Raw genomic sequence first — 27,901 nt, forward strand, 5'->3', positions numbered from 1 at the left:
TCTGGTACTGTCACCAGGACAGGGAGCAGGTGCTGCCGCTGGGGGGTGAGTCTGAGAATTAGGCCTTGGGGAGCCCCAAAGACGAAGTGAGGAGCCTCCCCTCATTGTTCACAGCCTGGCATTTGCGGGGAGCTTGCTGCAGACGCTGCACATTGGGCATTCAGGGGTGGACGGTGGCAATAGGAGGCCCAGGACCGCAGGGAGCTGGCTCTGGGCACGGAGACGCCGGCTGCGGTGGCCGGAAACAGCAGCGCGCCGGCTGCGATGGAGGCCCACGGACACGGCGGCCAGAGTTCCAGCCTCGCACTGTTTGCTCTGGACTGGCCGTGGCCGCTCTCCTCCCACCCACGCCTGCAGGAAGGGGTGTGACCTCGGGGCTGCTGTGTTTCCCAGGCAGGAAGCCTGGGGCTGTGGGGGGCCAGTGGCACAGATTCAGCATCAAAGCCGTGAGAAAGCAAACACTCCGGTCACATCTGGGGAAGCGTGTGTGAGGATCCCCGAGACTCATGAAAAAACCCGAGGTCCTGACCGTGGCCCTCGAAGGACACCAGGGGCTCAGGCTGGACACGGCCCGAGGCTCCAGAGTGGACACCTCCATGCACCTGTCAGCTGGACGGGGCGGGGGCAGCCTGCAGCCCTGCCAGCCGCCCTCAGCTCCAGGAAGGGCCAAAGGGCAGTGTCCGTCCTCCCCCAAGTGAGGGTCAGACAGTGGCTGGCACGAGGCCCCCCAGTCCTGATCGTCCTTGGACCACCTCCTCTCCTTCCCTGTGGCTCAGGCCGGCCGGACACTGAGAGGCTGCCCCTCACTGTCCCGTCAACCTGGATGTGGGTCATCTCTCCCTCAGAGCTGCTGGGCATCCTGACCCCAAAATGAGAGCTCGGGGGTACAGTCAGGGCGAGGAAGCCCTGGGTGGGAGGTGAGGCCTGAGTGGCGGGCAGGGAATGCACCTTCCCCTCAGTGCTGCCCTCCTGCCTCAGAGACACTTAGTGAGTTTTTGGGAAAGAGGGAAGGACGAGGGGAGGGAGGGAGGCAGGAGAGGGAAGGTGGGAGGGAGGGAGGACAGAAGGAAATACGTGGGGGTCAAAGGGAAACCCACGTGGGTTAGGACTCCGTGTGTTCTCCATTTGAAAAGCAACTTGACGACTGACCACTTTGCAAAGCGGACAGGACCTGTTTTTACAGGCAACACTGCCCTGTATCAGTGTTCCCCGTGGATGCGGCCACACTTGGCGCTGTCTTGGGGGGGGGGGGAAGGCTTTCTGATTACAGGGGGGAGGGGAGGCCGGCAGAAGAGCCGGGGGAGGGTTTGGGTGAACAGCACGTGCTGCGACGGCCATATTCTCACGCGATTTCTGCGGCACAAACGCTGGGCACCTGCGTTTCTTCTCAGGGCTTCTCCAGCAGCACTCCAGCCAGACCTGGACAATGGCGGCTTTCGGCCAGACTGCTAATTTGATTTACTGGCAGCCGTAAAAGCTGGTTCAGTTCACACAGTGCAGACTTGGGGCCTGTTTGGGAAAACGCAGAGGCGGGGCTGGGCAGCCACATTCCTTGCTGATAACGGCTGTCTGCCGCCGCCACCGAGCAGGGGCCACTCCTTGGATGGCCTGCTCAGCTCCCAGGGGCCCATCCTGCACACCCCACGGCCCTGCCTGGCCCCCAGGAAGGCGGGCTTCTTATTCCTGTTTCCGGGGAGTCTCCAGTGCTCATGAATTAACTCAAAGCCACGTGAAGGGCAGAATTGGGGAGCTGAGGGGACAGGCCTGGGGAGCAGTGCCCACATCAGGCGTCAGGAGGGTGCATTTGCACAAGCCAGTTCCCCTTTGTTCTCCTTCGTGCCCCCCACCCCCAGCCCTGGGAAGGAGCCGGTCGCAGGCCCTTCAGGCAGACGACCAAAGGGGTTTGCTGCTTCGGTGGCTCAAGTGCTGGAAACGTCCCTCTGCTTGTGCAGTGTCGGCCGTGGCTGTCCCACCCACCGTGCAAATGTGACGCATGGTTACCTCCAGGAGAGAAGCCACGTGGGAGGGTGCTGTCCACCCTGTTGGTGAGGGCAGCGTCCCACGCTCGGTGATGGGGTGACCGGACACTGGACACTGGACAGATGACATCAAAGGCGGTTTGTTAGTTGCAACTTGCACAGTCCGGGGAGGGGACAGGCTCACATGGGGCCACGCGGGGCTGCACTCAGGAGCAGAGTGCACACCCAGGGCTGTGGGCGGCCAGCTTACAGTGACAAGTGGGTGGTGGCGACCCTGACCCATGGGAGCATGTGACGGCTTGTTTGAGTGACAGCAGAGACCCCACAGCCCCAGGTGTCACCACTTCTGTTCTCATGTGACACTGGTTTTAGGTGAGTCCCACCCATCTCTGGGACACTGCACGGGGGACATTGGATGATGGGGCATTCCAGGGACCCTCTGTCCCCGTATGTGCCCCCTGCTGCCTCTGGGACACACGCTCCCATGACTGGCTCTCCAGTGGCCCTGATGGGGTGGCCGCTGATGGGGCTTCTGTGTGAGGCATGGGGACACAGCACCACAAGTCAGACCACGAAGTGTGTCCCTCGCGGGTCAGGACGGGACTGCTTGTGTGAGGCTGCTGCCTTCAGGCAACGTCCGCAGGAGGCCCCACATCCAGGTTCTCGGGGAGCAGTGGTGACCCCATAAATGCCCCAGCTCGGTGCTTCGCGGGACAAGAGGGAGGGCATTTGGCTTCATGTGAAACCATGTCGTTGCCTCGTCACCAACTCCCAGGTGACAGCAGCCTAACACTGGCCTGTTTCTCTCTGAGGTGAATAACCCCAAACCTTGCAGGGCAGCCCCAGGACAAGCACTTCCCAGGATTGGGACCCTGTCCCCCAAGTCTGGTGGCACTGCCTTTGTCACCTCTATGTCACACATCACGGGGGCATGGGGGCTGCAGGGCCTGTCACCTCCCCTGAAGGAGGGTCCTGGGACCCCACAGGTGTGTCCGTCGACACCCCACCAGTCAGAACCGAGTCACATGGCAACGCCCAGCTTCAAGGGCAGGAAGCGTGGCCTCTGCAGTGGTCAGTCAGGGGCCATGGACTGCAGACCACAGAGAGCAGATGTCCGGTGTCCCAGGCCTGTCCTGTCCACACCTGGGTGCATGGAGCTGGAGCGTCCTGTTTGCTGGGTGGAGCTTGTGGACACGGCTACATCCAGACCAGCAGCCTTCCTGACACCATGAATGGGGCGTGGATGGTGTGTGAGTGGGGACCCCGGTCATCTCTGAGTCCCTGTCCCAGGGACAGCGTGCCCGTCAGCTGCTCCTGCAGCTGCAGGAAGGCACGCTGGAAATGGCCGTCATGCTCCGGCTCCGAGCAGCTGCTGCCGGTAACACGGCCGGATGGGCAGACGGCGCCCCTTCCCGGGTCTGAGCCCAGAGTCCTGGGATGGCGCTGCGTGCAATTGCAGGGTGGAGGCGAGTCCAGATTAGTAATTACTCCCTGGTGATGACAGGGTGTTGACCCCGTAACTTTTTATAGTTCACATGAAAGACGCCTGTCCTCTGAGGACCCGGTTGCACTTGTGGCTGGGAGGGTCGTTTTCAGATCAGGGAACACGCCCACATTCAGGGGCCGGGGTGTCTGTTTGGGGTGGGGCCGCGGGGCCTGCATTCTGGCTGGCTCTGTGACAGCATCGTGAAACACCAGGTGTGTACCCCAGGGGGTCTGGCTGGGTGTGACAGCAGGACACGCTGCAGGCTGTCCTAAGGTGAGCCTGGTGCCCGGCTTTTAGGAACGGGTTTTGTTAGATGGCAGCCAGAATGGCCACACCCTGCCCAGGGGTGCGTGATGAGGGGAAAGCCCCCCAAGGCACTGTCTCTGGGGGCCGTGGGGCCGTGGCAGGGACAGCAGCAGGTCTGACCGAGCACCTGGAGCTGGAGAGGTCAGGACTGTTGGCAGCTTACACGTGTCACCCCGGGCGGTCCAAGGGCATCGTCTCTTCTCTGCTTGGGCTTGGTCCCTGTGGGACTGGGCAGAACTGCCTCGCTCGCAGAGCGTCTGCAGCACATATTGGTTGCACGGGTCCCAGGAGTGTGTGCTGGAGGCTGGGACCTCAGCCTGTCCCAGGGGACAGCCCTGCACTCTCACGACCCAGCGTCACGCTCACCATGCAGCCTCGGGCAGACGTGCGGCCTTAGTAGGAGGTCTCGCTGGGTGGCCCACTGTTCTGGACTCGCTCAAGGTGACATGGGACTTGTATTTTTCTAGCCCCAATACCCAGAGAACATGACCTGTTTGTGATGGTCACCACGTCTGGTCAGCCGGGTGTGAGGGTGGCAGCGCCCTCTTGCTGAGGCCCACACCTTATAGGTAGGTTTGCTGACGCGCCCCAAGGAGCATCAGCGTTCCTCACGGCCTTTGATTGAGAGCAGCAGTTGCCAAGGCACATTTCATTTCATTTTTTCCTTATCATTTGACTTGAAACAGAACTCGAGTATTTGCATTTCAATGGTAAATTTCCATCAAAATTCCTCTGCTTAAGCAAATTGGAGGATTTGTGTAACAACGTATGATTTTCTGGAGGATGAACGCTCTCAGCACAGCCACAGCAGTGGGTATCTGATTTCCTGGAGCCTGCTCAGCGTTCCTCAAACAAAAGATAACTGTTGAAAGGAAGAGGGATGGCCGAGATGGGAGATTGACACGTGCTTGTCTCCCCACCTTTGTGCCTTAAGTGGTTTGTGCTGGGCCTGCTCTGCCTCACGCCACAGAAATCTGGGTCGCAGGCCAATGAGCCCCGATCCGAGTTTCCAACCCCTCCTGGGGTCTGTCTCTGTGGGAGACCCTCTGTAGCCCAGGAAAGGCCAGCTGTCGGGACAGGAGGGGCTGCAGGAGCAGAGCTGGGGGCGCTGCCCCCACCACAGGTGGACAGGCTGTGCATGGACGGTGGACACTGGGCGCTGTCTCTGGCGTGAAGCTCACTGCCATCTGTCTCGGGCAGCATGGAGCCCCCGTTACAGCCCAGACTCGGAACAAGACGGGGACCCGGTGTCAGAGGGACAAGCAGGGCTGCAGCGGGCGAGGCCATTCCTGGGTGGCCTCCGGCCCTTCCACTCCAGGGTCCAGGGCCACAGCCGGCGTCTGTCACCCCACATTCACGTCTGTGTGTTCTCATCCGTTTCTGAACTCGGCCCCCAAGGGAGCTCTTGTGTCACCAGTACACCTGCCATCTGGGCAAGGACGCTGGTGTCCCTGACTGTGGAGCTGTCGCTCCTGCTGGTGGTCATCGGGGATCAGAGCAGGGTTCCCAGACCCTTCCGGTGGCCGTGGTGGGTGGCAGGACAGACAGACAGCTTCTGTCTTCAAGGAGCCATCAGCTTAGCTTAGAGTCAGAGAAGGAGAGGGGGAGGGGGAGGGAGAATTAGGGTAAAACTGAGAGACTGCAGACAGAGGCTGAGCGGCCAGAACACTAGGACTCCAGGACACTGTCCTTTCTTAGTGGCTTCATGAGCAGTTTAGCAGCTGCAGGTGTGAGGTGTGACCAGGGGAGACGGATGTCACATTGGCGACTATACCTATGGGTGCACACCCAGCCCCACCGCCCACGAGCGCATCCAGGAGCCGGTCCCCAGGCACCCTGGCCTTTGTGTCCAGCACGGACTCATCTGGGGCCCTCTGCCGGCCCCAGGACACATGGCATCGGTGTAGCCGTGCCCAAGGCCATGCCGTCCCTCGCTGGCAAAGGCCTGGGCAGCTCTCTCAGCTCCAGGCTCCAAAGCCCCCGCTCATCCCTGCCACGTGCTGGTTTTCCACCGTGTCACGTCCGTCCTTTCTCTGGCCGCCTCTCGTGGGCTCCACACTGGCCGTCTCAGCACCGAGCCCGCACGTCCACCGTGCCGCGCTCTCTGCTCCCATGTTTGTGCCTTTCTCGTCGTCATGTTCATGCCTTTCTGTGCGGTGTGTGTGGTGTTGACCTACTGTGGAGCCTCCTCTGTTTGTTTGAGGTGCTCTGCCAGCTCAGGGAAGGCACGTCTTTAAGCGAAAGCTGCACAGAGGCGGGCACTACAGTGGCGTGGGAGGAGAATGGCGGGTGGCTGTAGAGATGGCACCGGCCGTGGGTCCCGCCTAAGAAATCGTCTTGTACCTGCAAGGGCAGGACACCGTCCCCCTCATGCGTTCTCCTGCCTGTGTCGTTGTGTGGCTTCCATGAGATCTGGAGTTCTGCCCACTGAAATGTAAGCCCTGCGTGCAGAGAGGGAGAGCCGGTGGGGAAGTGCCTCCCCGGGGTGTTAATCAGGTTGCCAGCTTTGTCTCCATGAAGCAGGTCCATTCAGCATCCTGACAGCCTCCAGCTCTGAACGGTCACCCCCCTTCCCGCCCCCGAGTGACAGTGCTGTCTCAGTGGCTGCCTCATTCAATAGAGTCAAATAATGTCTTTGATGTGTGTTCATTTCAGATCTGTTTGAGAGTGACGATTTTACCCTTTCAAAAGTTGTCTTTTTAATATGTGGGAGACAATTTCGGGGAAAAGGCTTTATGTGTTTTCTGTTGTCTTAAGAAAAGGATTTTTTTCTTTTTTTTCACGTGGGTGTTTGAAGCCTAGAGAAATTTGGGCTGAACTATTTTATGTAGGAACTTTAAAAAGAGAGTAGCAAACAGTGGGAAATGGGAAATGAAGGTCATTAACCGAAATGTGTACCCCAGCACGCACTGGTCAGAGTCACAGGTTCACCTCGCCCAGCTCTCCTCAGACGGCTCTAGAATGCCTACTGTGTGCTTCTAAACTCCTTCTTTCCTCTCTGTGTAGATGGTCATCGTTCATGGGACGTGATGTACAAGAGGGTTCGACACCACCAAAGTGGTGTGTTACTAACACCAGAGGTTGGTCTGTAAACAGCCCAGAAATGTATTACCTTAGAAAGCCATCCCAGCATTTGCAGAGAAATAAAGGTATCCCGCTCCCTGGGCCATTCTGACGCGGCCCCTGGGGCACAGCCTGCCCGTCATCGGAAAGTCCTGTCTGCCAGCCCTGCAGCTGCCATACCCACACTGAGCACTCTGCTCTGTAGCCCATGCAGTGAAAAACTGTTTTCTCCTCCCATCTGAGGACAACAATTGTGGGGACAGAGTCCCAGAGAGCAGTTTCCAGGCTCTCGGCCTCATGTAGAAAGGTGCTGGCTGGGGTAGTAGATGGCCGTCAGCTGTGGCTCATTGGCCATCAGCTGTAACCAGTTAGCCAACTAGCCACTCATAACTGCTGTGGCTACACTAGCAGAAAAATGGGGGCTGAGCTAGCAAGAGTGGATTGCAGCTAGCAAGTCGGTCGGTTGGCAAGTAGAAAAGCGGACAGCAGGTTGCAGGTCATGTGGATCCAGCCTCCAGTGAGACTGGTGGTATGACTCCCCTATCTATGGCTCCGTGAGTGTTCCTTTTTGGCCTCACCACATCCTGTGTTCTTATGTGGGGAGCAGGACCAGAGACCCCACAGGACGCCCCACATGACAAATGGCGCAGCGAGCAGGGTGTCCTGCCCGACACCGATACACACAGAGGCAGCGCTCACCTGTCCTTAAAAACGCTGTTTTCACATTTACAGCCAAGGTTATACTTTAGTTTATAATCCAGGAAGGTTTTCTGGCTGGAGGAAATATTTCCCACCCGCGGCATCGGAAATGAGACCCAGTTCGGATGCCTGGCTGGGACCCACTGCCCATCCTTTCATAAGGACGGTCCTCGTAGCGCCAGGCCCAGCCACACGGGGTCCAGCCAGAGGGAGAGGCCGGGGAGTCATGGCTTGAAGCTGTTTTACATTTAGCTTCTTTTGCCCCTTCTTATACCTCAGGACAGATAATATTAAAATGAACTTTGTGGAGCACCTTTGAAAAATTCAAAGCAGGTGTCTAGGGAAATGCAATTTATAACGTGAGTAGTCCCCGAGCGTGAGACATCTGGGAAGACAGATAATCCAGGAGGAGCCTGGGAGGCAAAGCCCAGCCGCTGGGCTGTGGGCAGCGCTCCATGAATAATCACCTCCCTGGTTCTGGGCCAGGCCACAGGGACACTTCAGGGCGAGAAGCAGACACGCACTGGCGTGCAAATGAGGGGCGAGTGGAGCAGCCGGGGCCAGAAGCGGGGCCACCGGCGTCCAGGTCTGCGGTGGGTGGGCTGGGGTGTCCGGGACTTGCACGTGGGACAGTCCCCAAAGGGTTGAGATTTGAGGTGCTGGGGAGCAGAGCGACGTCTTGTCTGCGATGATGAGAGTGACAGCCTGTCACCTGTGGTCCCCTGGGCTGAGTCCATGTTCCTGTGAAGAGTTCAGCTAGTCCAGTGTTAAGACGCTGGGGTCTCTTCCTTGGGGGGTTCTGGGGACACCTGGTGTCTCTGTGGTCAACTTGTGGGGGGATGTGAGGTGAGAGGTGAGGTGCGGTCAAAGGTTGGAAATCTGAGGCCAGGACAGCTGCCTTGATTCTACTTGAACCAAACTGGAAGCACGTCTGTGTAGCAACCCCAGATTCACGAGAAAGCCAGAAATAAATAAAACTCCTAAAATTACAGGCAAGAAACACATAAAACTCCGAAACTTGTGGCTCAACGTGCGTTGACTCACAGCCCCCAGTCCTCGAATACTCCCGCCTCTGCTGTCTGGTAAGCTTTGCGTCTCTAAGCTCTGAGCCCTGCGTCACCTCCTCTGTGTCCCCATCTCTCAGTCACAGCTGGAAACACCACACGCAGAGGGGGAGGGGCCGGGTCTAGCCCGTGTTAGCAGTTTTTCCACAGAGAACATCCCTGCCAGAGGCTGCTGGGCATACGGATGGTTTGAAAACACTCTGTTCAATTTTGAGGCAGGCTGTTCTAATTCCAGATCCCCAGGTACCTTCACAGGCTTTTTTTCTTTGTTTTTTGCTTGAAGCATGGAAACCATTTCTTCTGTGCGTGTTCCCTCACCTGCCCCAGGTGGACACGTGACTACAAACTGCTGAGTCAGGAGTCTGCGGGGTCCGTCCTTCACCCTGGGCTCCTGGGGTCACTGAGGAGGGGGCCTCATCCCACGGGGGGGTCCCAGAATCCCACGCTGACAGTGAAGGTGGACACTTGGGTTCCGGGGCCTCTGGACCAGGTGGAGACATCCCGGCCATCAGACACCCTTCAGTGACGAGCCTGGTGGGGTCGGGGGCCAGCCACCCCACCCCCTGGAGGCCTTCACGGCAGAACCAAGAGGTCCCTCGGGGGGAATGTGGCTTTCCCGCCACCCTGATGAGTACACCCCCATTTCCTGGTCCCTGGCCCCCCGGTGACTAATGGGAGGGTCCACATCTGTCCCCCAGTCTGATGGGCCCTGACGCCGCCCAGTTCCTCCAGGAAAGTGGGTGACACGCTGACTCACCTCCCTCCCTCTGGCCGCACCACACCCCTGTTAACACCCCCGTCCAGATAGCACTTCTGGGAATGTTCTAGACCTTCTTCTTGGAGAATGGTACACAGTCTTCCTTCCATTCAGTTGCAAACTCCAAGCACAGACGGAGGCGAGGTGCTTTTCCCACGCAGGAGCTGGGCCGGGAGGGGCCTAGAGGACCCAGGGCAGCAGATTCCCGGTTCTGGGTGTGACCTTGGCCCAGCCCAGTCAGCGCTGGCTGCCCTCCACCCTCTGACCACACACGCTGGGCTTGCGTCCGGCTGAATGTTATATTCCCCTTGATGAGCACGATTAGGGTGTAGAGTCAGGGGGTGGGGACTTCAGCCTCTGAGCTGGAGGCGATGGGGGTGACACGTGGTCCCTCTAGCCCTGGCTTGCGTAGCATTCCGTTTACATGGTGCGAGCAACACACAAACGCACCTGCTGTTAAAAATGACACATAAAGCCGTCCTGGAGAGCGTGGGTCCAGGCGCAGGCGGCCTCACACATGCCAGGTGGGGTCCCACCAGGTTTCTATTTGTAGTTTTGATTCGGTAGGTGTCTTGCATCACAGTTTCCCCCGCTGGTGACCTTCCGTGGCACAGACAGGGCTGTCTGTGTCTGAGCAGGAAGTCATAGCCGGCTGAGGCACCCCAAGGGGACAGAGGAGGAAGCGTTCCTCAACTTTCAGTGGGTCTCAAATCCTTGTGCGTCACCACCCGAAGGGCTTCTGACACCCAGGGGCTGGGTCCCACCAGTTTCTGGTTCTTGCGGCCGTCCAACCAGCCATTCCAGGTCCCTGGTGGTGCTGGTGGGACCAGGTGTGGAAAACAGCCCTCCTCAGTGAACATGGAAGAGGTGCCAGGCACGGTGTCCCCAGGTGGCATTGCGGATGGCGTCGGGTGTCTTGGCCACAGACTAGAAAAACGAATGAGGAAAGAATGAAGGCTCGAGGTTTTAGGGGTTTTTTTCCATGGGCTTTCTAGATCCTGAGGTTGTGTCGGTGGGGCCCCCGAGTTTCTTTATGGAGTTTGAGGTTCAGTTAAGCCCACTTACCTGACCCGTGTGAGCTCAGACAGTGGGTGGCCCAACTGGCTTCTCACTCACGTTGTCCTGTGGTCAGTGCCAGGCCCAGTCTGTTGGGATGGACGTCCCCTCAGGGGTCCTTCTTAGGAATCAGAAATCACACCTTCCCGCCTGTAAACTTGAGTTTCCTCAGTAAGTCACACACAAGTGCCTCTGAGTGTTCCACGCAAGCCGCCATGTCCTGGGCCGTGGGCACAGCAGCGTCAAGACAGGGAGGGTCCCTGCCTGGGAGCTTTATTCTAATGGGGGGGACACAGATATCAGACCGATGAACAGATAAATAACTAAGGACGTTTCACACAGTGTTCGGTGCTGTGGGAAAACGGAAGAGGTCACAGGAGAGAGTGATGGGCTCAGCCTCTGAGGAGGTGACGGTCTGAAGGGTTAGAGGAACTAGCCACGGTCGGGGGAAGAATGTTCTGGGCAGGCGCTGCAGGGTTTTCAGGCAGTTTCAAGAGACCCCACAGTGTATTAAAATCACTTAAGTTACTAGAGGAAGAAAGCAAAAGGTGGGAAGATTCCATTTTGCCAAAACATCAGCGATGGACAGCGGTAATACGATTGTAAGTGCCACAGTGATGATCAGAGAAAATTCTAGAATCAGGAAACGATGGAGGAGCCCTCTGGTTTTGCAGGGAGCCCGTCTGGGTTGCCACAGGCTTGTCCACCACCAGGGAAACAGCAAAGCTTATGTGTGTGAGTTAGAATAGCGCTGAGGACAGAGACGTCACCACTGCCCATCCTGCAGAAAAGAGCAGCGGACGTATGGCTACCGCAGCCCTGAGCCGAGGGGCAGTGACGGCTCCTGAGCGGCAGCGTTTGCAGATGGGAGACTGCTCTGAGTTCTGAGCAATTAGAGGCCGGGAATCAATTAGACGCCATTTGTCCTGCGAGCAGCCCTGGTTTCTGTGGAGCTGCTGGCTCCCCGAGCTCCTTGGGGACAGTTCCTGGAGGGGTCTCTGCATCTTGTGTAGGACAGAGCGGCTGCTGCCATGTGCCCTGAGCCGGCATCCAGGAATGTCCAGGATCAGATGTCCCATCTCTTGGGAGATAGTGGTAGTTCTAGGAAGCAGGCTGTGGACTCTTGTTCATTCTTCTGTCCACTCATTCAACAAGTATTTAGTAAGCGCCTGCTGTGTGTCAGGCACTGGGGGTGGAGCCAGGCACTGTGTGTACGGCCTAGAGGGGAAGATGGCAGACAAACCAGTCAGTAAATATGCTGCCTGGGCTGCCTGGGGACCAAGGCTAAGAACCTGCAAATAAGAGGGCGGGGCCTGCAGGGGTGGGCGTGGCTTAGGCCGAGGGTCTCTCTGAGGAGACCTGAAGGGAGGGAGGTTGTCTTGAGGGAAAAACGCTTGAAGGAGAGGCCCAGCACGTGCCAAGGCCCTGCGGCAGAGCCCTGGACCACAGCAAGGATGAGCTGGAAAGTCAGGGGCTGTCACTGCAGTGTCAGGGCCTGCTCCTCCGGCTGCGTCACTAAAGGTGTCGTTCTCTCATTGCAGAGTAGGAGGCAGTACAGCGAGGCCACCAACCAGAGTAACCACGTCTTCCTGTACTGCGCCTTCCTGGATTTCAGGTATTGTCTGCATGAGAGGCTCCCGGGCCAGGGGACGGGAGGGTGGAAAGGGGCCGTGCCATGTGGGTGCCAGGTGGGCACAGGCCAGGTCATGACCATGGTCCCCCGTTTCTGGAAGCCACACGGCTGCCTGCTCTGTGAGTCGGGAAACAACACTGGACACGGGGCAGGTCACATTAGGACTTACTAGGGACAGCCTCTTAAAGCCCAGGTGACCTTCAAAACCCTGACCCCGTTACGCAGAGGCACTGAGGCCGCAGGACGGGTGACACTGTTTGGGGAGCACGGTCCCTGCTGAAAACCCTGTGAGACCCCGGCCTTTGCCGCTCAGCCTGGACCCAGGGGCATCCCCCACCTCCCTACCTCCTGACCCCGTCCCAGCTCACCTGCTATGCCTCACCTGCCCTCCGTCCGGGCCTTCTGCTGACATCATTCTTGCCATGATGCCCACTGCCAGTGGCCCCACACTCAAAGCAGGGATGGAAAACAGGTGCCCAGGGGCCAGGGAGGGGCCATCAGTGACCATGAAAGAGAACTGGGCGTGGGTGGGCTGCGGGCCAGGCGTGGGGCTCATGGACCCTCTCAGCTGCTCAGGTCTGGCCCCGTGCCCTGTTCCACGTGGGGTCCAGGCCCAGTGTTGCCAGAGCTTCTGACTGTTGGATTTTTATGTGAAGTGTGAAACGCTGCAGAGGCAGCAGAACACACCTGGGGCCTCCAGCTCACACCCCACCTGACGGCTGCTCACGCTTCCTGTCACCAGGGCTCCCACACAGGTGCTCTTCCTCCCTTGTCCCCCACAAGGCTGTGCTGCCTTTGCTGGCGAGGCCCCACCCATCAGAACAGGGAGGCTCAGGATCCTAGACTTGGGGGGCCACAGGGAGTTGGCTGATCCCCCTTTATCTCTGCTCCATGGGCAGTGGCGATTATGCACCCAGTCCTGCATAATGGCCAGCAAATACCTTTTTTGTTTTTGTCGTCCTGGTGGAGTGGCTTTCTCTGGCTGTGGCACCCCTCCTGCCATCTGCAAAAGGGACTGACGGCTCTGTGATTTCAGGGGTTCTGCCTGGGCCAAGCTCAGCCAGTTGCAGCCCATTGTTTGTAAATTATGAAAATTTGGAAGCATATTCTGTTAGAAAAAGCCATCCTGATTTTGGGGGCACTGCTTGTAGAGGGGAAAAAAAAGTATGGCTAGAAAAGGGGAAATAGGATTTGGCAAGAACCCAATGGCATGTTGGGTTTTATTTTTGAAGAAATTTTAAGAACAAATTTTAAGAACAGAGAATAATGTAACACATGCAGATACCCATTGCCCCAAATTCATAACTATTAGCAGATTCATATTTTTAAGAGTAAAACTACTGGAATATCAGAGATGGTGTTAAATGGCACTGTGACCTCCTGGCCTCAGTTCCCAGCCACCATGGGGGAAGCAGCCTGTGTGTCCTCCTGTACATCTTCCCAATCGTTATTTAATAGGATACAGCTTACATTCAGCAAGCCCACACTTTTGTTACACAGTTCTGTGAGCTTTCACACATGGACGCATTTGTGTCACCACTGCATCAAGATGAAAAACGATTCCATCAGCTTCAAAGGGTCGCCTGTGTCCACCTGCGGTCGCCCCTCCTCCACCCCCAGCTCACTGGGTTTATCTATCTCTCCTTTGCGTTTTATCGGTTCTTTTTAAATGTATTTTGAAGCTTTGTTCTTAGGTGCATGTATCATTAGGATTGTTACCTCTTCTTGGGAAATTGGCCCTTTTATCATTATCCAATGTCTCTTTTTATCCCGGGAAATATTTGTTGTTCTGAACTCCACTTAGTCTAATGTTGATGTAGCTATTCTGGCTTTCTTAATTAGTGTTTGCATGTTGTATTTTTCCCATCCTTTTATTTTAGTCAAGTTAAATCTTTATATTTAAAGTGGGTTTCTTTTAAAGTGCATATGACTGGTCTTGCTTTTTTTTTATCCAATCTGAAAATTTCTGTTTTTAATTGGTATGTTTAGATCATTTATATTTAATATAATTATTGGTGTGGTTGGATTATAATCTACCATCTTGCTATCTGTTTTCTAATTTTCCGATCTTTGTTTCTGATGTTCTTTTTCTTCATGTGGATTGGGAGGTATATTTTATGATGCCATTTTATCCCACTATCCACTTCGATTGTGTACCTCCTTTTAATTAGAGGTACAGAATGTATCTCTAATTCATCTGTGTCTGCCTTCAAATAGTATTATCATTTCACATGTATTCTAAGACATTACAATAATCTTTTTACAATTCCTTTTGACCATCCCTCATGCTATTCTTGCCATGTTTTCGATTTATAGATGCCATAAATGCATGGTACAATGCTAATAATTTTGCTTTAGTTAATTAGTTATCTTCTAGAGCAATTAAAAATAAGAAAATAATAATTGCATATTTTCCCTTTGCAGCTGTTTTATTTATTTGTGTAGATCCAATTCTCTGTCTAATATCATATGCCTTTAACTTTTCTTGTACGTTCCGGGTTTGTTTGTCTGAGAAAGTATTCTCTTTCATTTTTGAAAGATATTCTCACTGGACTTAGAATTCTGGGTCATTCTTTTCTAGACTCTACTTTAAGAAATGATACAAGCAATCTGCAACACTTTATTCTTTTAAAAAGTAAAACATCATAAACAAACACACATCCCATGGACCTTTATGTCTTCTCTGTCTCCTCCGCTTTCCCCAGCAGTAACCACAATGTGGGTTGAGTGTGTTTTCTCAATAATTCACGCATGATTTATATTTGTGTGCAAAGGAAAGATACGGTACTGGTTAGTTTCACATTTCTGGCGTCATTCCAGAAGTTTTGCCTTCTGCCCACAATTCTCTTAACTGATGTCCAGTATTTTATCATATTTGTCCATGCACTGTTTTACTTAGACTTCCTGGGTCACAGGCTCACCCACATTTTCTCTGTAATGACATCACGTGGCCTGGCTTCTGCAGCAGATTCATTTATGCACAGGCTGGGGAGTGCTTCTTGTTCTCACGGCTCCCTGGGAGTGGGTCCTGTGACCTCTGCACAGGTAATGTCACTTAGGGCTAATGAAGGCACTATTGTCACACCTTCATGGCTTCATCTGGGAAACGTGACTGTCATGGTTTTAATTCCCAGCCACCCTTTCCATTAGCAGAAGATACAGTTTTTGTCCCCGTGGCTGTGTTTACCTAATTCAGTGCCTGTTCATTTCCAGGTCACCTTCTAGTTGAAGTACGGCATTCAGACCCTCCATAGACAGACAAGCGCTATAAATAACACAGCAGCCGGAGCTGCTGACTCTGCTCAAGGGCCTGGGAAAATTAGACCAAAAGGGATGGTGGGGGAGGAGGACGTGACCCCACCTTTAAGTCCCTTTCCTTCTGACATGATTTGTAGGGTTCTGCTCCTCTAAGCTGGCAGGTTCCAGTGGCCCTGGCTGTGCTCCTGCTAAGTGCCCCCACCTCCCTGAGGAGGGCAGACCTTTCACCATGCGAACCACCCTGAAGCAGCTGTGCAGAGTCCCAGCCATCAGGCTCCACGCCCACCCCCACCCGAGACTCACCCAGAGTTACAGTCACACCACGTCCTCTTAGGGACACTCTCTGCCTCAGGGATGAAGGTCAAAATGCCACCACTGTGTGTCCCCTTCCCAGGACACCAGCAGCAGCAGTAAAAGGCTGAGCGCTGGTCACCCCATTGGGACGCATGTCCACGGCTGGCATCTTAGTTAAAACTGAACATAAAACAAAGAGAAGCCAGAGTCCTTTCATTTCTTCAAGTTTACACGAGCTTTCCCCCAGGCCCCTGCCAAACATCTGCCTTTGCTGATGATACAAATTTGCAATTCCCGGGAAGAACCACTTAAACATCCTTTTTTTTTTTTTTTTTTTTTAATTTGAAAATCTAGAGAATACAGAGAAGGAAGTTGTCATCGCTGATGGTCTCACCGTAAGGGTTAAGCACAGCTACACTTTAAGCATATTTGCTTCAAGTTGTTTTGGTCTGGGTTTATACTTTAAGGAATGATACAAGTAACACACCGATACATTGTTCTTTTAAAAAGTGAAGCATTATAAAAAAGCAAATCTTTTCCATCTTATTCTGATCTCTTCCCCTCTCTCTGGAGGAAAGCACTCTGGGGAGTTTTCTCAATAATTTATGTATAATTTATGCTTATGTTCGTAGAAAATACATGGTCTTCTGTTTCACACGTTAAACGTGATAGTACATTCTGTTCTGTGTTTCACCCATGTTGGTGCACGTTCTGTCACATTTGTACGTCCCTCGTATTGATCCAGTCCCCAGGGAGGACGGACACTTCATGTTCTCACATGTCACCCATCACTCAGTGGTTGCTCCAAAGTGCCCTGTGCATGGGGCTCAGAAACGCCCCGGAAGGGGCTGCTGGGCCGGCAGACTGGGGCACGTCAGGATTTAACGGATTTGCTCCAGGTGTTTCCACTGACCACGTGTCCCATGTCTGCAGCTCCGGAGATGGGGTCTGGTCCACCCAGGGCTGTGTCCTCACAGAAGGGAACCTCGGCTACTCCACCTGCCGCTGCTCTCACCTCACCAACTTCGCCATCCTCATGCAGGTGGTCCCGCTGGAGGTAAGAGCCAGGCGTGGGGACCCAGGCCCCAAGAAAGTGCCCTTTCTACATCGGGATGCAGGCAGTGCCAGAGCGACATGTCTTCCCCAGCAGTGCCCAGGGGGCTGTCAGCCTCAGGGGACAGATGGGGGAGTGGAGGGGGTGCCGCTGGCCAGGAGGACCCCATGGTTAGGGGCATCTGGGAGGCTCTGCTTATTGGCAAAAGAAATCTTTGCTTCAGGTGTTATCGTGGCTCCCAGGCATCCTCGGGCAGCTCCCCCACACACACCCCGTGAGGACCCCGTCCCTCTCAAGGAGTTGTGTGCAGACTGGAAGGCGGGCTCTGCAACTTGGGTGGGTGTCATGGGCGGGGTGGGGGGCGCACAGCGTAAGGGAGGCAGCTCAGTGCAATAAGCGAAAAAAGCCTGAGCACCATGTTTATAAGTATCAATCTGTCACCACTCAATGTAGGTGAACAGATTTAGACAAACTGTGGGTGTCTTCATGGAAGCAAACCATTTCTACTCATTGCCAGGAAAGATCAATTTGAAATGGTTTACAATTACCCATGCTAAAAACGAACATAAAAAAAAATGGAGGCAGTTATCACAGAAGACACCAGGTCCGTCCGAGGGGTTTAGAGAATTAATGAAAATGGCAGGAGGGGCCTGACACCCCCCCCCCCCACGTCAGGCTCGTGTCTTCCTGAGCTCTGCCTTCTGGTGGTGAGAACAGGTCTGGGGGTGGGGGGTGGGGGAGGGCAGTGGGACAAACCGAGTCCAGAACAGACCCCGTCACCCACCAGCACACCCCTGGGAGTCTACGCCGCAGAACTGAGGGGATCAGAAAGCAAGGTGAGATGTAAGCGTGTCAAATGGAAGGACCTTCACACCCTCACCTAGAGTGGAAGTGGAATGGAGAAACACTAGTGAACATGATGAAAGATTTTTGTAAATCCCGCCGATACATCTACACGGAGGGAGGCTGCACCGGCCTGTTGACATAGGTGACTGATCAGGAAATAACCTGCGGCTACGAAAGGACGAGTTACAACTATGCAAAGATTTGGATGGATTTCCATGTGAAAAGGGCAAGACAGGAGAGGACAATGGTGGACAGTCCCCGAGGCCCAGCTGGTGGGGAGGGGTGGGCGGTGGGGGGGGGGCCCAGGGCAGAAGCCCCAGAAGCCCCAGAGTGGCTGTTCTCTCCTGGTGGCTGGCCCCACCTGCAGCCATTTCCCTGCACTGGCCACCCTGGGCTGCTCCGCTGGGCTCCATGGACGGCTGTCCTGGGCGGGGAGCAGGACCCAGGCGTGGGCGGGCGGAAGCCGGAGGGGGTCTGGCAGCCATAGGGAAGGCAGGTCAGTAAGACCGAGTCACACGCCGTGGTCTGGAGGCTGACCTGGGCCAGTGGACATGCTTCTCTTAGCCCAGAGGTTTAAAAACATAGTTGTCAATATTTCAAAACTCCTACATATTATCTAAAATTTTGGATTTCTGGTTTTCTTAAACGGGGAAGGCTTCCACACCTGACTGGTGATGGAGCAGCCACTGCCCCCTGCAGGCGGGGTGGGCTCAGTCCCCACCACTGCCATCGCTGCCCTCACCATCACGTCGGCGCCGTTGTTCTGATTTTAGGAAGACAGTGAAATGTTTCCTGTTCTTCTCTAGGCAGGAAGACGGCATGTTCACCTAGGGGGACTCTTGTCAAAAGAAAGATAAATATATTCCTTTTTGGAAGGACAGCCCCACTTGATTCGATGCGGCGCACTCCCAGCTGGCCTCCCGTGTTATAGTAAATGCCTCTCCAGAGGCATTGGAGTTTGTGGTCTGTGACTCAGAGCAGCCATGTCCTGAAGCAAACCCAGGCTTTTCTGGGCTTTTCTAAATCTAGCCATGGGCTGGGAAAGGCAGGGCACCACTGGGGCACAGAACGCCTTCCCACGACAGGAACTGTGGTGTGTGTGTGGTGGGGAGGGGGTGTCCCGCCTTCACAGGACCCCCTCCCCTACTCCTCAGGGCTACATCCACTCGGCCCCTGACTATAGGACCTGGCCAGGTGCAGCCACCTGAAGCCATTGAGCCCGGCTCTGCCTGCCAGGGAGGGCACAGGCGGATGTTGCGTGCAGCCCAACACAAGCAGGGAGCTAGTGAAAGGCCCAGCCTGGGAGCTGCAGCTGTGTCCCGGTGGGTGTAGCACAAGCGGGCCGGCCCACGCAGCCGGTGCTGGGGGCAGCTTCCCTCCTCTGGTTTCTGCGTGTGCCAATCACTTACTCATGCAACTTCTGACATATTCTGTCATCACCCCCCGCCCCCCCCACCCCAGCCTTGGGTGCCATCAGCAGTGGGTCCTACCCCACCTCTCCTATCTCCTGGTCCCTGTCCCCTTCCCCAGTGTCTGTCACTCAACCCTCGGCCCCCCACGACTCCTTTACTGGGGTGACTGTAGCCAGAGGAAGGCAAGTCCCCAACATCTTTTTAAGGATGTAGGAGCCAAGTGCTGTGTTCCCTGAGGGCCCATGGGCACCAGCCCCCCCCTCACCCCGCCCCAGCCAGCAGCCAAGAACCTCACCTGTGTCTGCCCTGGGCGGTCGGTGCATTTCTGTCACCGGGATGTGGGAGGCACCTGCAGCTGGCCTGAGGCACAGGCAAGCCGGCTGGGCTGCTGACAGATCTAGAGCTGGTTAAGCCCAGGGTGTCACCAAGCCTGGCTGCCTGGAGCCACATGCTCGTGCTGTCCAGGGGCTGGAGGATGGAGGCGCGGGTCAGCACTGGTCAGCGTGGGTCAGAGCAGCTCCGTGGAAGGGCGACCTGGGGCCCGGAAGGCGGGAAGGGCCAGCCTTCCAGAGCCGGTGGGCGGGGGAGGCACAGGCCCGGGAGCAGCCAGGGGCCACCGCTGCTCCTGCCTCTCACATATGTCCTCACTTGTCCTTCACTCTGGTGTCTGAGGTTCCCTTGACAGCGGCAATGAGAGCCAATGAGAGACAGGCACTGGAGGTGAGCCTGTCTGTCTGCTTAAAGCTGCTGGCGTTGGCTGTGCCCCTCTGAGTCCGTGCGCCCTGTAGCCCCCGGCCCCCAGGCAGGCCTGTCCTGGTTCCAGCTCTGCCAGCAGCCCGGCCTCCCTCATGTCACCCCCTCCCATCATCCTTCCATCCTACAAGCTCAGAGGCTCTCGCTGTGGCTGTTCTCTGGGCGTCTGGCCGACGTCTCTGCCTTCCCGTGCTTTTCCACTTTTCCGTACCTGGTTGTCCGGGTTAAATCCCCTCTCCAGAGTGACTGGGAGGGTCTTGCTTTGCTGTCTGGCCCCTCCTGGCAGACTGATGAAGGTAGTGAGGCCTTGGGGAGCAAGGGTACCTGCAGAGGGACTCCTGGGGAGCGATGTGTGCTGAGTAGCCCAGGATGCAGAGGATGGGGCACAGGAGGCGGCCCGGGGGCTGGAGGAGGTGGAAACGGGAGACGTGGAGACACATATGGATACAGGTGGATACATGTCAGCAAGGAACTGCCTGGGCTCGGTGATGGGGGAGCTCTGAGGTGAGAGGACCCAGAATGGCTGAGATGGAGAACTCAGGTGTAGTGTGGGAATGTGGCCCTAGGGACAGTCACCAGCCTACCTGGGGCCAGAACCCCCACAGGCTGTCTGTCTGCAGATGGGGAAGTGGGGGCAGACCTTGGGACCCAGCTGAGCAGGTCGCTGTAGGAACACGCTGCGGACCCCTACCACTCAGGGAACTTGTGGAGGTGACCGGTTAGACACAGGAGGTGACAGGTGAGGGCCACCCCTCCCACGTCTGGGCCCACGGGGCCAGGCTTCCTCCCAGCCTCCACTCAGTCGAGGGTTTAAAGTGGGGACGAGGTAACTGGCAGTGGTCAGATGCAAAAGCTGTGACACCCAGAGGGTCACCAGCCCTGGGCCCACCCACCAGTCCTGGCTCTGAAGTGTGGCCTCCTGGGTCTGCAGCATCCCCGTCATCCAGGCTCACTGCCTTTTCTTCCTCGTTCTTTCCCAGTGACGAGGGGAGAAGGTGGTGTCTGAGGCAGAGACCGGGGTGTCCTGGCCAAAGTCGGAGGGACCTCAGTGTGGGCAATGGCAGCTTCCAGCCAGGTCCCTGATGGAGACGCAGCCGTAAACCGCAATGGGAAACACAGAGCAGCGGCCTTGCAGAACAGGCTGGGGGAGCTGGTGTTTGAGGCGCGCGTGGCTCAGGGAGCATGGAGCTCATGAGGGCCCAGGGCTGGTGTGTCTGACCTGAGACCCCAGCTCCTGCAGCTGAGAGGGCTGCCGTTTGGGGTTGCACAGTTCCATGAGCAGTGGCTTCTGTCACCGTCCTTTGTGGCTTTGCCCCTTAATTTACCATGTTTGATTATGGTCAACGTGACAGGGATACTAGCAAACTCCGACACTGCCTCTCACACAGCACGTCCTGACCCCGAACAGGCCTAGTCACTTTATACACCACGTTGGTGGAGTCCCCACAGCGTCCAGTAAGACACATGTCCAGGCCATCAGCTGGGATGTGGGCACGCTGGCACTTGAACCTGGCCTATGGCTCCGGGACCGGCTCTTAAGCAAACCCAGCGCCTCCTCTGCAGCTCTGGACACTGCAGTCTAGACTAGGAGGCGTGTGCACGGCGGGGGTGGGGGGAGGCTCCCGTTAGGAGGGAAGGATTAGGCAGTAGGAAGGTGAGGCTGGGTGGGTGGAGAAGTTTCAGGATTGAGGGAGCCATTTGGAGCCTTTGAAATGTACAAACCCAGTGGCTAACACCCAAGGACTGGACCTCTACCCATGGCAACAACAGGACATTTGAAGGAAGCAGCAGGACCTGGTGGTCACCACACACTCATGGCCTCGCATTCAGCTGTGCATTTGCCCTGAGCCTTTCCAGCCTAAGCGCCCGTCAGGCTCGGGCCCCACGAACCACCGCCCAGTTCCCATCCAGGACCTGGACCTGCCGGCTGACCCCTCTGCTCTGCTTCCCGCACAGCTCACGCGCGGACACCAGGTGGCGCTCTCGTCCATCAGTTACGTCGGCTGCTCAGTGTCCGTGCTCTGCCTGATCATTACTTTGGTCACCTTCGCCATGCTCTCGTGAGTCACCTTCCGTGCCCCCCCGCCACCTCCTCCCTGCTGGCACTTGCACTCGGGAGCTGGAGAATGCCCCGGGGCCTCTTAGATTCTGTACATCAGCCACTTTTCATTTCGCGACATGAGGTGCAGGGAGGGCCCCGGTGGACTGGAGAGAGGAGAGGAGGGCGGTGGAATTGGAGCTAAGCTGGAAGGTTCTGGAAAGGTCCCTGACCCACGCGGCCTTCTGGCCCTTTGACTGGCCAGTGAGAGCCCGAACTGAGGACTTCTCCCCAGGACATCAAAGTGGACGCGACTTGTGGGGGCTGAGCCTGGGAGGGGTCCCTGGTGTGAGGGCGCTGGGGGGGGGGGGAGCACTTTCCAGGAGGCCCTGTCCCTCCCCTCTGAAGCCACGTGGTCTGGTCAGAACTCAAGGAGCCCCTGCACCCCCCTGAGCGAGGGGGCAGCTAAGTCCCTCTGTGGCCTTTCCGAAGGGGGACAGGGAAATAAAATGGGACATGTGCCTCTTGAGGGACAGCTGTGAACCACACCCCCTGGGCCCCAGTGTGTCTCCTCCCTCTAGGGCTTCCCCTGGGGTTCCTCCTGGACTCCTGCATCCTGCCCTCACCTGCTCTGCTGTCCTGAGGACCTGTCACCTGGGGGGTTATGTGACGGAGGGGGGGGTCCAAGCTGCTGCAAGGTCAGCAGGGGGAGGCCAGCAGCATCCCTGGGCCTCACCTGCTGCTGCTGTCTTTGAGACCCAGGACCTTTGGGACAGGGCAGGTGTGCATGGGGACAGATGAGGAGGTTCTGGGGGATCCCAGCCAGGGAGGAGGGGACGAGTACACGTCTGGAGGGGCCACGCCTTATGCTCGGGACAGTCAATCTCTGACCCCTTGGTTCCTCTGCTGTTTGCTCAGCATGGCCCCCCACCCAGGTGTGGTCAGCTCTGAGGACACAGCTGTGCCCGAGACATAGACACGTCTGGTGGGGCCCGGCAATGACCAAGGCCACAGAGTCATGAACACACTTCACAGATGGCAGTGCCAGGAGGTGATGGTTTAGACAGTGGGGAGGTGGAACCCCTTCAGGGTGGGGCCTGGAGCTGATCCCAGAGGAACAGCTGGTGTGGAGGCCCGAGGCTGGAGCAGGCGGGGATGTGTGGGCACCAGAAAGGGCATTGAGAGCAGGAGAAAGGAAAGGACTGTGTCCAAGCAGCAGGCAGGTCAGGCCAGGCAGGGCTGTGTGGCTGCAAGCGGCTGGGTGGTTTCCAAGAGCAGCGGGGAGCCTAAAGGTCCAGGGCCGGAGGGACGGCACCTGGGCCAGCTTCACAAAGGCCCCTTTGGTGGCTCTGGGAGGCGTGTGCAGCAGCCGCGGCTGTGCCCACCCAAGCCTGGGCCTCAGCCCTGCCTGTCTGTCCTCAGCTCAGTCAGCACCATCCGGAACCAGCGTTACCACATCCACGCCAACCTGTCCTTTGCGGTCCTCGTGGCCCAGGTTCTGCTGCTCATCAGCTTCCACTGCCAGCCGGGCACAGTGAGTATCATCCTGTCCTGCTGGCCTCCCTCTGCTTTCACTGGGGCTGGTCCCTTCTGCTGGCTAGAATGCTTCAACTCAGAATTCAGATATATCCCCCCAGAAAGCCCAGCCATGGTTCCTCCCGGGAGACAGAGAAGATGACATGCAAGTCTGCTTTCTCTGCTCAGCATCTAGGTAGCCAGCTAACACCTTCCAGTGGATGAACTGAAAGTTCTAGAACCTAGGGTGTAAACCATGTCACAAGGCTGCTTCCTCTCTGTCTCTCAACTCCCTTCCCAGCCCCCCACCCCCACCCCTTGGGCTAAGATGAGTTCCAAGGCCCAGGTGCCTGTCCTCATGTCTGGAGGGAGGATGGAAACCTTGCTCCCTGGTGGCCCCGCCCACCCTGGAACCCACCCCATCGGACCAGATGGGTCATGTGCCCACCTCTGAGCCACCAGAGGATGAGAATATTTAGGCTGATTGGCCATGCCTCAACCCACACCCTCTGGAACCTATCACTGTGCCTGGGAGGGGTCATGGAGCAGTGACTGGTGACCCCTGAGTCACATGCCCAAATCCTTCAGACTAGAAAGGGGAGCCGTGACTCTCAGGAAAAAAATGAGGCACCGTGACCAGAAGATGCCCCCAAAAAAGGATGCTGGGAGGCTGAGACAACAGGAAACACCCACTGCACCACACAGGCATGTCTCACCTTCTACCTCTCTGCTCTGACCCCAGGTCCCATGCCAGGTGCTGGCCATGCTCCTGCACTACTTCTTCCTGAGTGCCTTTGCGTGGATGCTGGTGGAGGGCTTGCATCTCTACAGCATGGTCATCAAGGTCTTTGGCTCAGAGGACAGCAAGCACCTATACTACTATGGGATAGGATGGGGTAGGTGTGGCTAGGATGGGGTGGGGTGGGGTGGGGGTGGGATGGGATGGGGGGTGGGATGGGATGGGGTGGTGTAGGGGAGAGTAGGATGGGATGGGATTTTCTCTTCATATTGTCCTTTGCAACTTGAAGAGGGCAAGACAGAAGGAGAGGTATGTTGGCCAATCAAAAGCAAAGTCTCACATCATTGGAAAACACTTCCTCCCAGCGTTTCTGACTTATTTTGGTGATTTTTGGTGATTTTTACTAAGATTGACTTATTTATTTTATTGAATCTCTCTATTGTTTTTTATTATCTAGTTCCATAATTTCTGGTGTAATCTTCATTATTTCTTCTCTTTTGCTTGCTTTTCATTTGGTGTGCTCTTCTTTTTCCAGTACATTAAAGTGAAAGCTTAAGTTATTAACTTGAGGTCTATCTTCTTTTTAAATATAGGCGTTTTAGCTATAAATCCCTGTAAGCATTACTTTAGCTGCATCTCATAGGTTTGGTATGTGCGGCTTCATTTTCATTCATCTGAAAGTATTTTCTAATTTGCTTTTGGATTTCTTCTTTGATCCATTGATTATTTGTAACGTGCTATTTCATTTCCACATATTTTTAATTTCTCTTTTTTTTCCTGTTATTGATTTCTAGTTTCATTCAGTTGTAGACAAGCAGCATACTTTGTAAAATTTCAGTCTTTTTAAACGTATTAAAATTTGTTTTATGGACAAACAAATGGCCTACCCTGGAGAATATTCCACATACTCTTGAGAAGAATATATATTCTGCAGTTGTTGGATGAATATTCTGTAAATGCCTGTTATTTCTAATGGTTTATAATGTCGTTCAAGTCTTTCATTTCCTTGTTGATCTGTCTAGTTGTTCCATTCATTTTTGAAAGTGAGGGATTGAAGTCACTCACAGACTATTATTGTTGAATTGTCATTTCTCCCTTCAATTCTGTTAGTTTTGCTTCATGTCTTTGGGGCTTTATTGTTAGGTATGCCAATATTTATAATTATGTCTTCCTGGTGGATTGACACTTTTTATCATAAAATATCCCTCTTCATCTCTAGTAATATTTTATATTTTAAAGGCTACTTTATCTGATGTTAGTCTAGCCACTCTAGTTTTCTTGTGGTTGCTGCTTGCATGGTATATCTTTTTCCATCCATTTACTTTCCACTTATTTGTGTCTTTGAATACAAAGTGTGTCTTCTGTAGAAAAGACAGTTAGATCTTGGTTTTTATAAAATCCAGTCTGACAGTCTGTGCCTTTTGATTAAATTGTTTAATCCTTTTACATTAAATATGTATTTTTTTTACTCTGCCGTTTTACTCTGTTTTCTATGTGTCTGGTTCCTCTATTTCTCCTTTTCTGCTTCCTTTTGCATGATTTTACCACATTTTTAAAGTTATTTTCTTAGTAGTTGCTAACATATATATATGTACATATATATATATGAATGTATTTCAGATTTATGATAAATTATAGTGAGATATGGAAATGCCACTTCTCTACAGCTTTTTTCCTTCCTTCCTGCTGCATAGTTATTGTTACATAGATTACATCTGTATATGGCACTACTGAACAATACATTGTTATAATTATAGCTTTATTTCATCTTACGTCCTTTAAAGAAGTTGAGAGAAAAAAGAACAAGTAAATTTTCATAGAGTTTGATATATTATCCTTCTTATTTTCTATTTCTTATTCTCTTAATTTCTTCCTGTGGACTTGAGTTACAGTCTGGTGTTTCTTATCTCAAATACAGCTTTGCTATAATCTACTTCCCTTGTGTTATCATTGTCAAATACATTACATTTCTATATTTTATAGGTCCAGCATTACAATTATATACACTTCATTGTATACTGTTGCTTTTAAATCAGTTATGAGAAAAAAAGGGAGAAGAAATATGCATCTATCCTATATTTTATAGTTACATAATGTCCTTGACTAATGGTGTGTGTGTGTGTGTGTGTGTGTGTGTGTGTGTGTTGCCTGGGGTCATTTTCTTTCAGCCTGAAGAAGTTTCTTTAGTATTTCTTGTAGGGCAAGTCTGTTAACAACAAATCTCTCATTTTTTGTTTATCTGGAAATATCTATTTCATCTTCACGTTTGAGAGATAGTTTTGCTAGATATAGCTTCTTGGTTGACACGGTATTTTCCCTTTGATTGTGTCATCTCACTGCCTTCTGGCTGCATTGTTTCTTAGGATAATTAGTCTCTTAATCTTACCAGGGTCCCTTGTACATGAAGAATTATTTTTCTCTTGATTGTGTCAAGATTTTCTCTTTGTCTTTTGTCTTCCAACATATTTATTCTGATGTGTCTGGGTCGACATCGCTTTGTGTTTATCTTACTTGGAGTTTGTTGAGATCCGGTCTATCTTCAAGTTCACTGATTCTTCTGCCATTTCAGATCTACTATTGAGGTCCTCTACTGAATTTTTCATTTTAGTTATTGTGCTTTTCATTTCAGTTATTTGGAAGGTTAGATGGAGGAAGGGAGCTCTGATCTCTCAGCTGTTCTTACCTGGAGTACAGCTTCTGCAACACGGAGCTGCGGAATTGAGAAATGCTGGCAGCCTGCCCCCAGGGAGACGTTGTGGCTCTTGGCTGGGTATTGGGGGAGAGGGAACCCTGTCTCCTTGGTCACACGTGTCTGAAGTGGTGCTTTCCTCATGCTGAGCTGGGCAGAGAGGTGGGTTGTATCTCAACTGTCTCAGAATCTTTGTTCTTGTCAAGACTTAGTAGGATTTCTTGAATAAAGTTTTCTTAATTTGCTGTATGCCCTTACAAAAATGTATGGAGACTTTAAATGGTTGGGCTTTTTTTTTTCAAAGGTAATTCTCACCAGTTAAGATTGTCTCACTACGGCATGGGTCTATGGAGCAATGCATGCCATCATTCTGGAAGTCACCTCCACACGAATGTGGCTTACGTGCTTAATTTCCTTCTTGCCCATCCTTGCGAGCACAGGAGGTCACGCTTCCTGACAGACTGTCGCGATTGACACCTGGTTTCTTGAATTTGCTATAAAGGACTCATCTGGCATTGGGGACCTGCTACTCTGCTTTTCTTCAAGTCGATTTAATTTCAGTCTTCATTGTGCAAAAAGCAGTAAACATGTTTATTTTTGCTTTGAGCTAGCTAATGCAATTTACTTGAGGGTGAAGTGGAGGGAAATGATGCATCTATCATGGGTTCACCTGGGTGATGTGGAGAGAGACGGCTCAGCAGCCACCTCCCATGGCTGTGCAGGGACTCCGGTGGTCGCGCTGGGGTCCTCTACCCAGCCTGGGAGCAGGCCTGCTGTGCGTGCTTTCCACACCTGGACACCTTTACCCACTGTGGGCTCCCAGCACAAATGTCCTATTGCCTCCACTCTCCCCCGTGGTGAGCCTGGTTCAAGCATAACCTGCTCCCTCACCCCTTCCATGACTCCCCGAGAGGACGCTTGTTCCTACCTGCAACTTCTGTCTTCATTTACAGCAAGGATTTATAGGACAGTATGTGACCAACCAACCGTGATTGCTAGTTTCTTTACGGATATGGGCATACAGTTAGAGATGTACACACACACACCCCATAAGCCACAGCAAAGACAATGGAAGTGAATTAAAGTGTTTATGAAATTTGTCTCTGCAGTGAAAGGAACCTGGCGAGTGGAGTTGTGTGTTGGTTATAAGGTGGGGGGGGTGTCAACCCAATGGAATCCAGCTTTGAAGGCTCTTATTTGGTCTGCACAGTGTTGGAGAAAAAAATTATTTGCCAATATTTTTATTTTTAAATGGAGACC

General features: G+C 54.0%; 1 protein-coding gene across 2 annotated transcripts in view; it reads left to right on the forward strand.

Annotated features, from left to right (window-relative positions):
* ADGRD1 (adhesion G protein-coupled receptor D1) overlaps window positions 1-27,901 on the forward strand; it is a 99,372-nt gene that overhangs the window by 55,178 nt on the left and 16,293 nt on the right. For both annotated transcript variants that reach the window (XM_019748811.3, XM_019748812.3), the window contains 5 exons: window positions 11,952-12,025; window positions 16,529-16,652; window positions 21,617-21,720; window positions 23,121-23,232; window positions 23,956-24,109. In XM_019748811.3, the coding sequence (XP_019604370.3) occupies window positions 11,952-12,025; window positions 16,529-16,652; window positions 21,617-21,720; window positions 23,121-23,232; window positions 23,956-24,109 (568 nt within the window). The remainder of the gene's footprint in view (window positions 1-11,951; window positions 12,026-16,528; window positions 16,653-21,616; window positions 21,721-23,120; window positions 23,233-23,955; window positions 24,110-27,901) is intronic.

This window comes from Rhinolophus sinicus, chromosome 9, assembly GCF_057876585.1.
Source record: "Rhinolophus sinicus isolate RSI-liver-muscle chromosome 9, RSI-T2T, whole genome shotgun sequence".
In the NCBI taxonomy this organism is placed as follows: domain Eukaryota; kingdom Metazoa; phylum Chordata; class Mammalia; order Chiroptera; family Rhinolophidae; genus Rhinolophus; species Rhinolophus sinicus.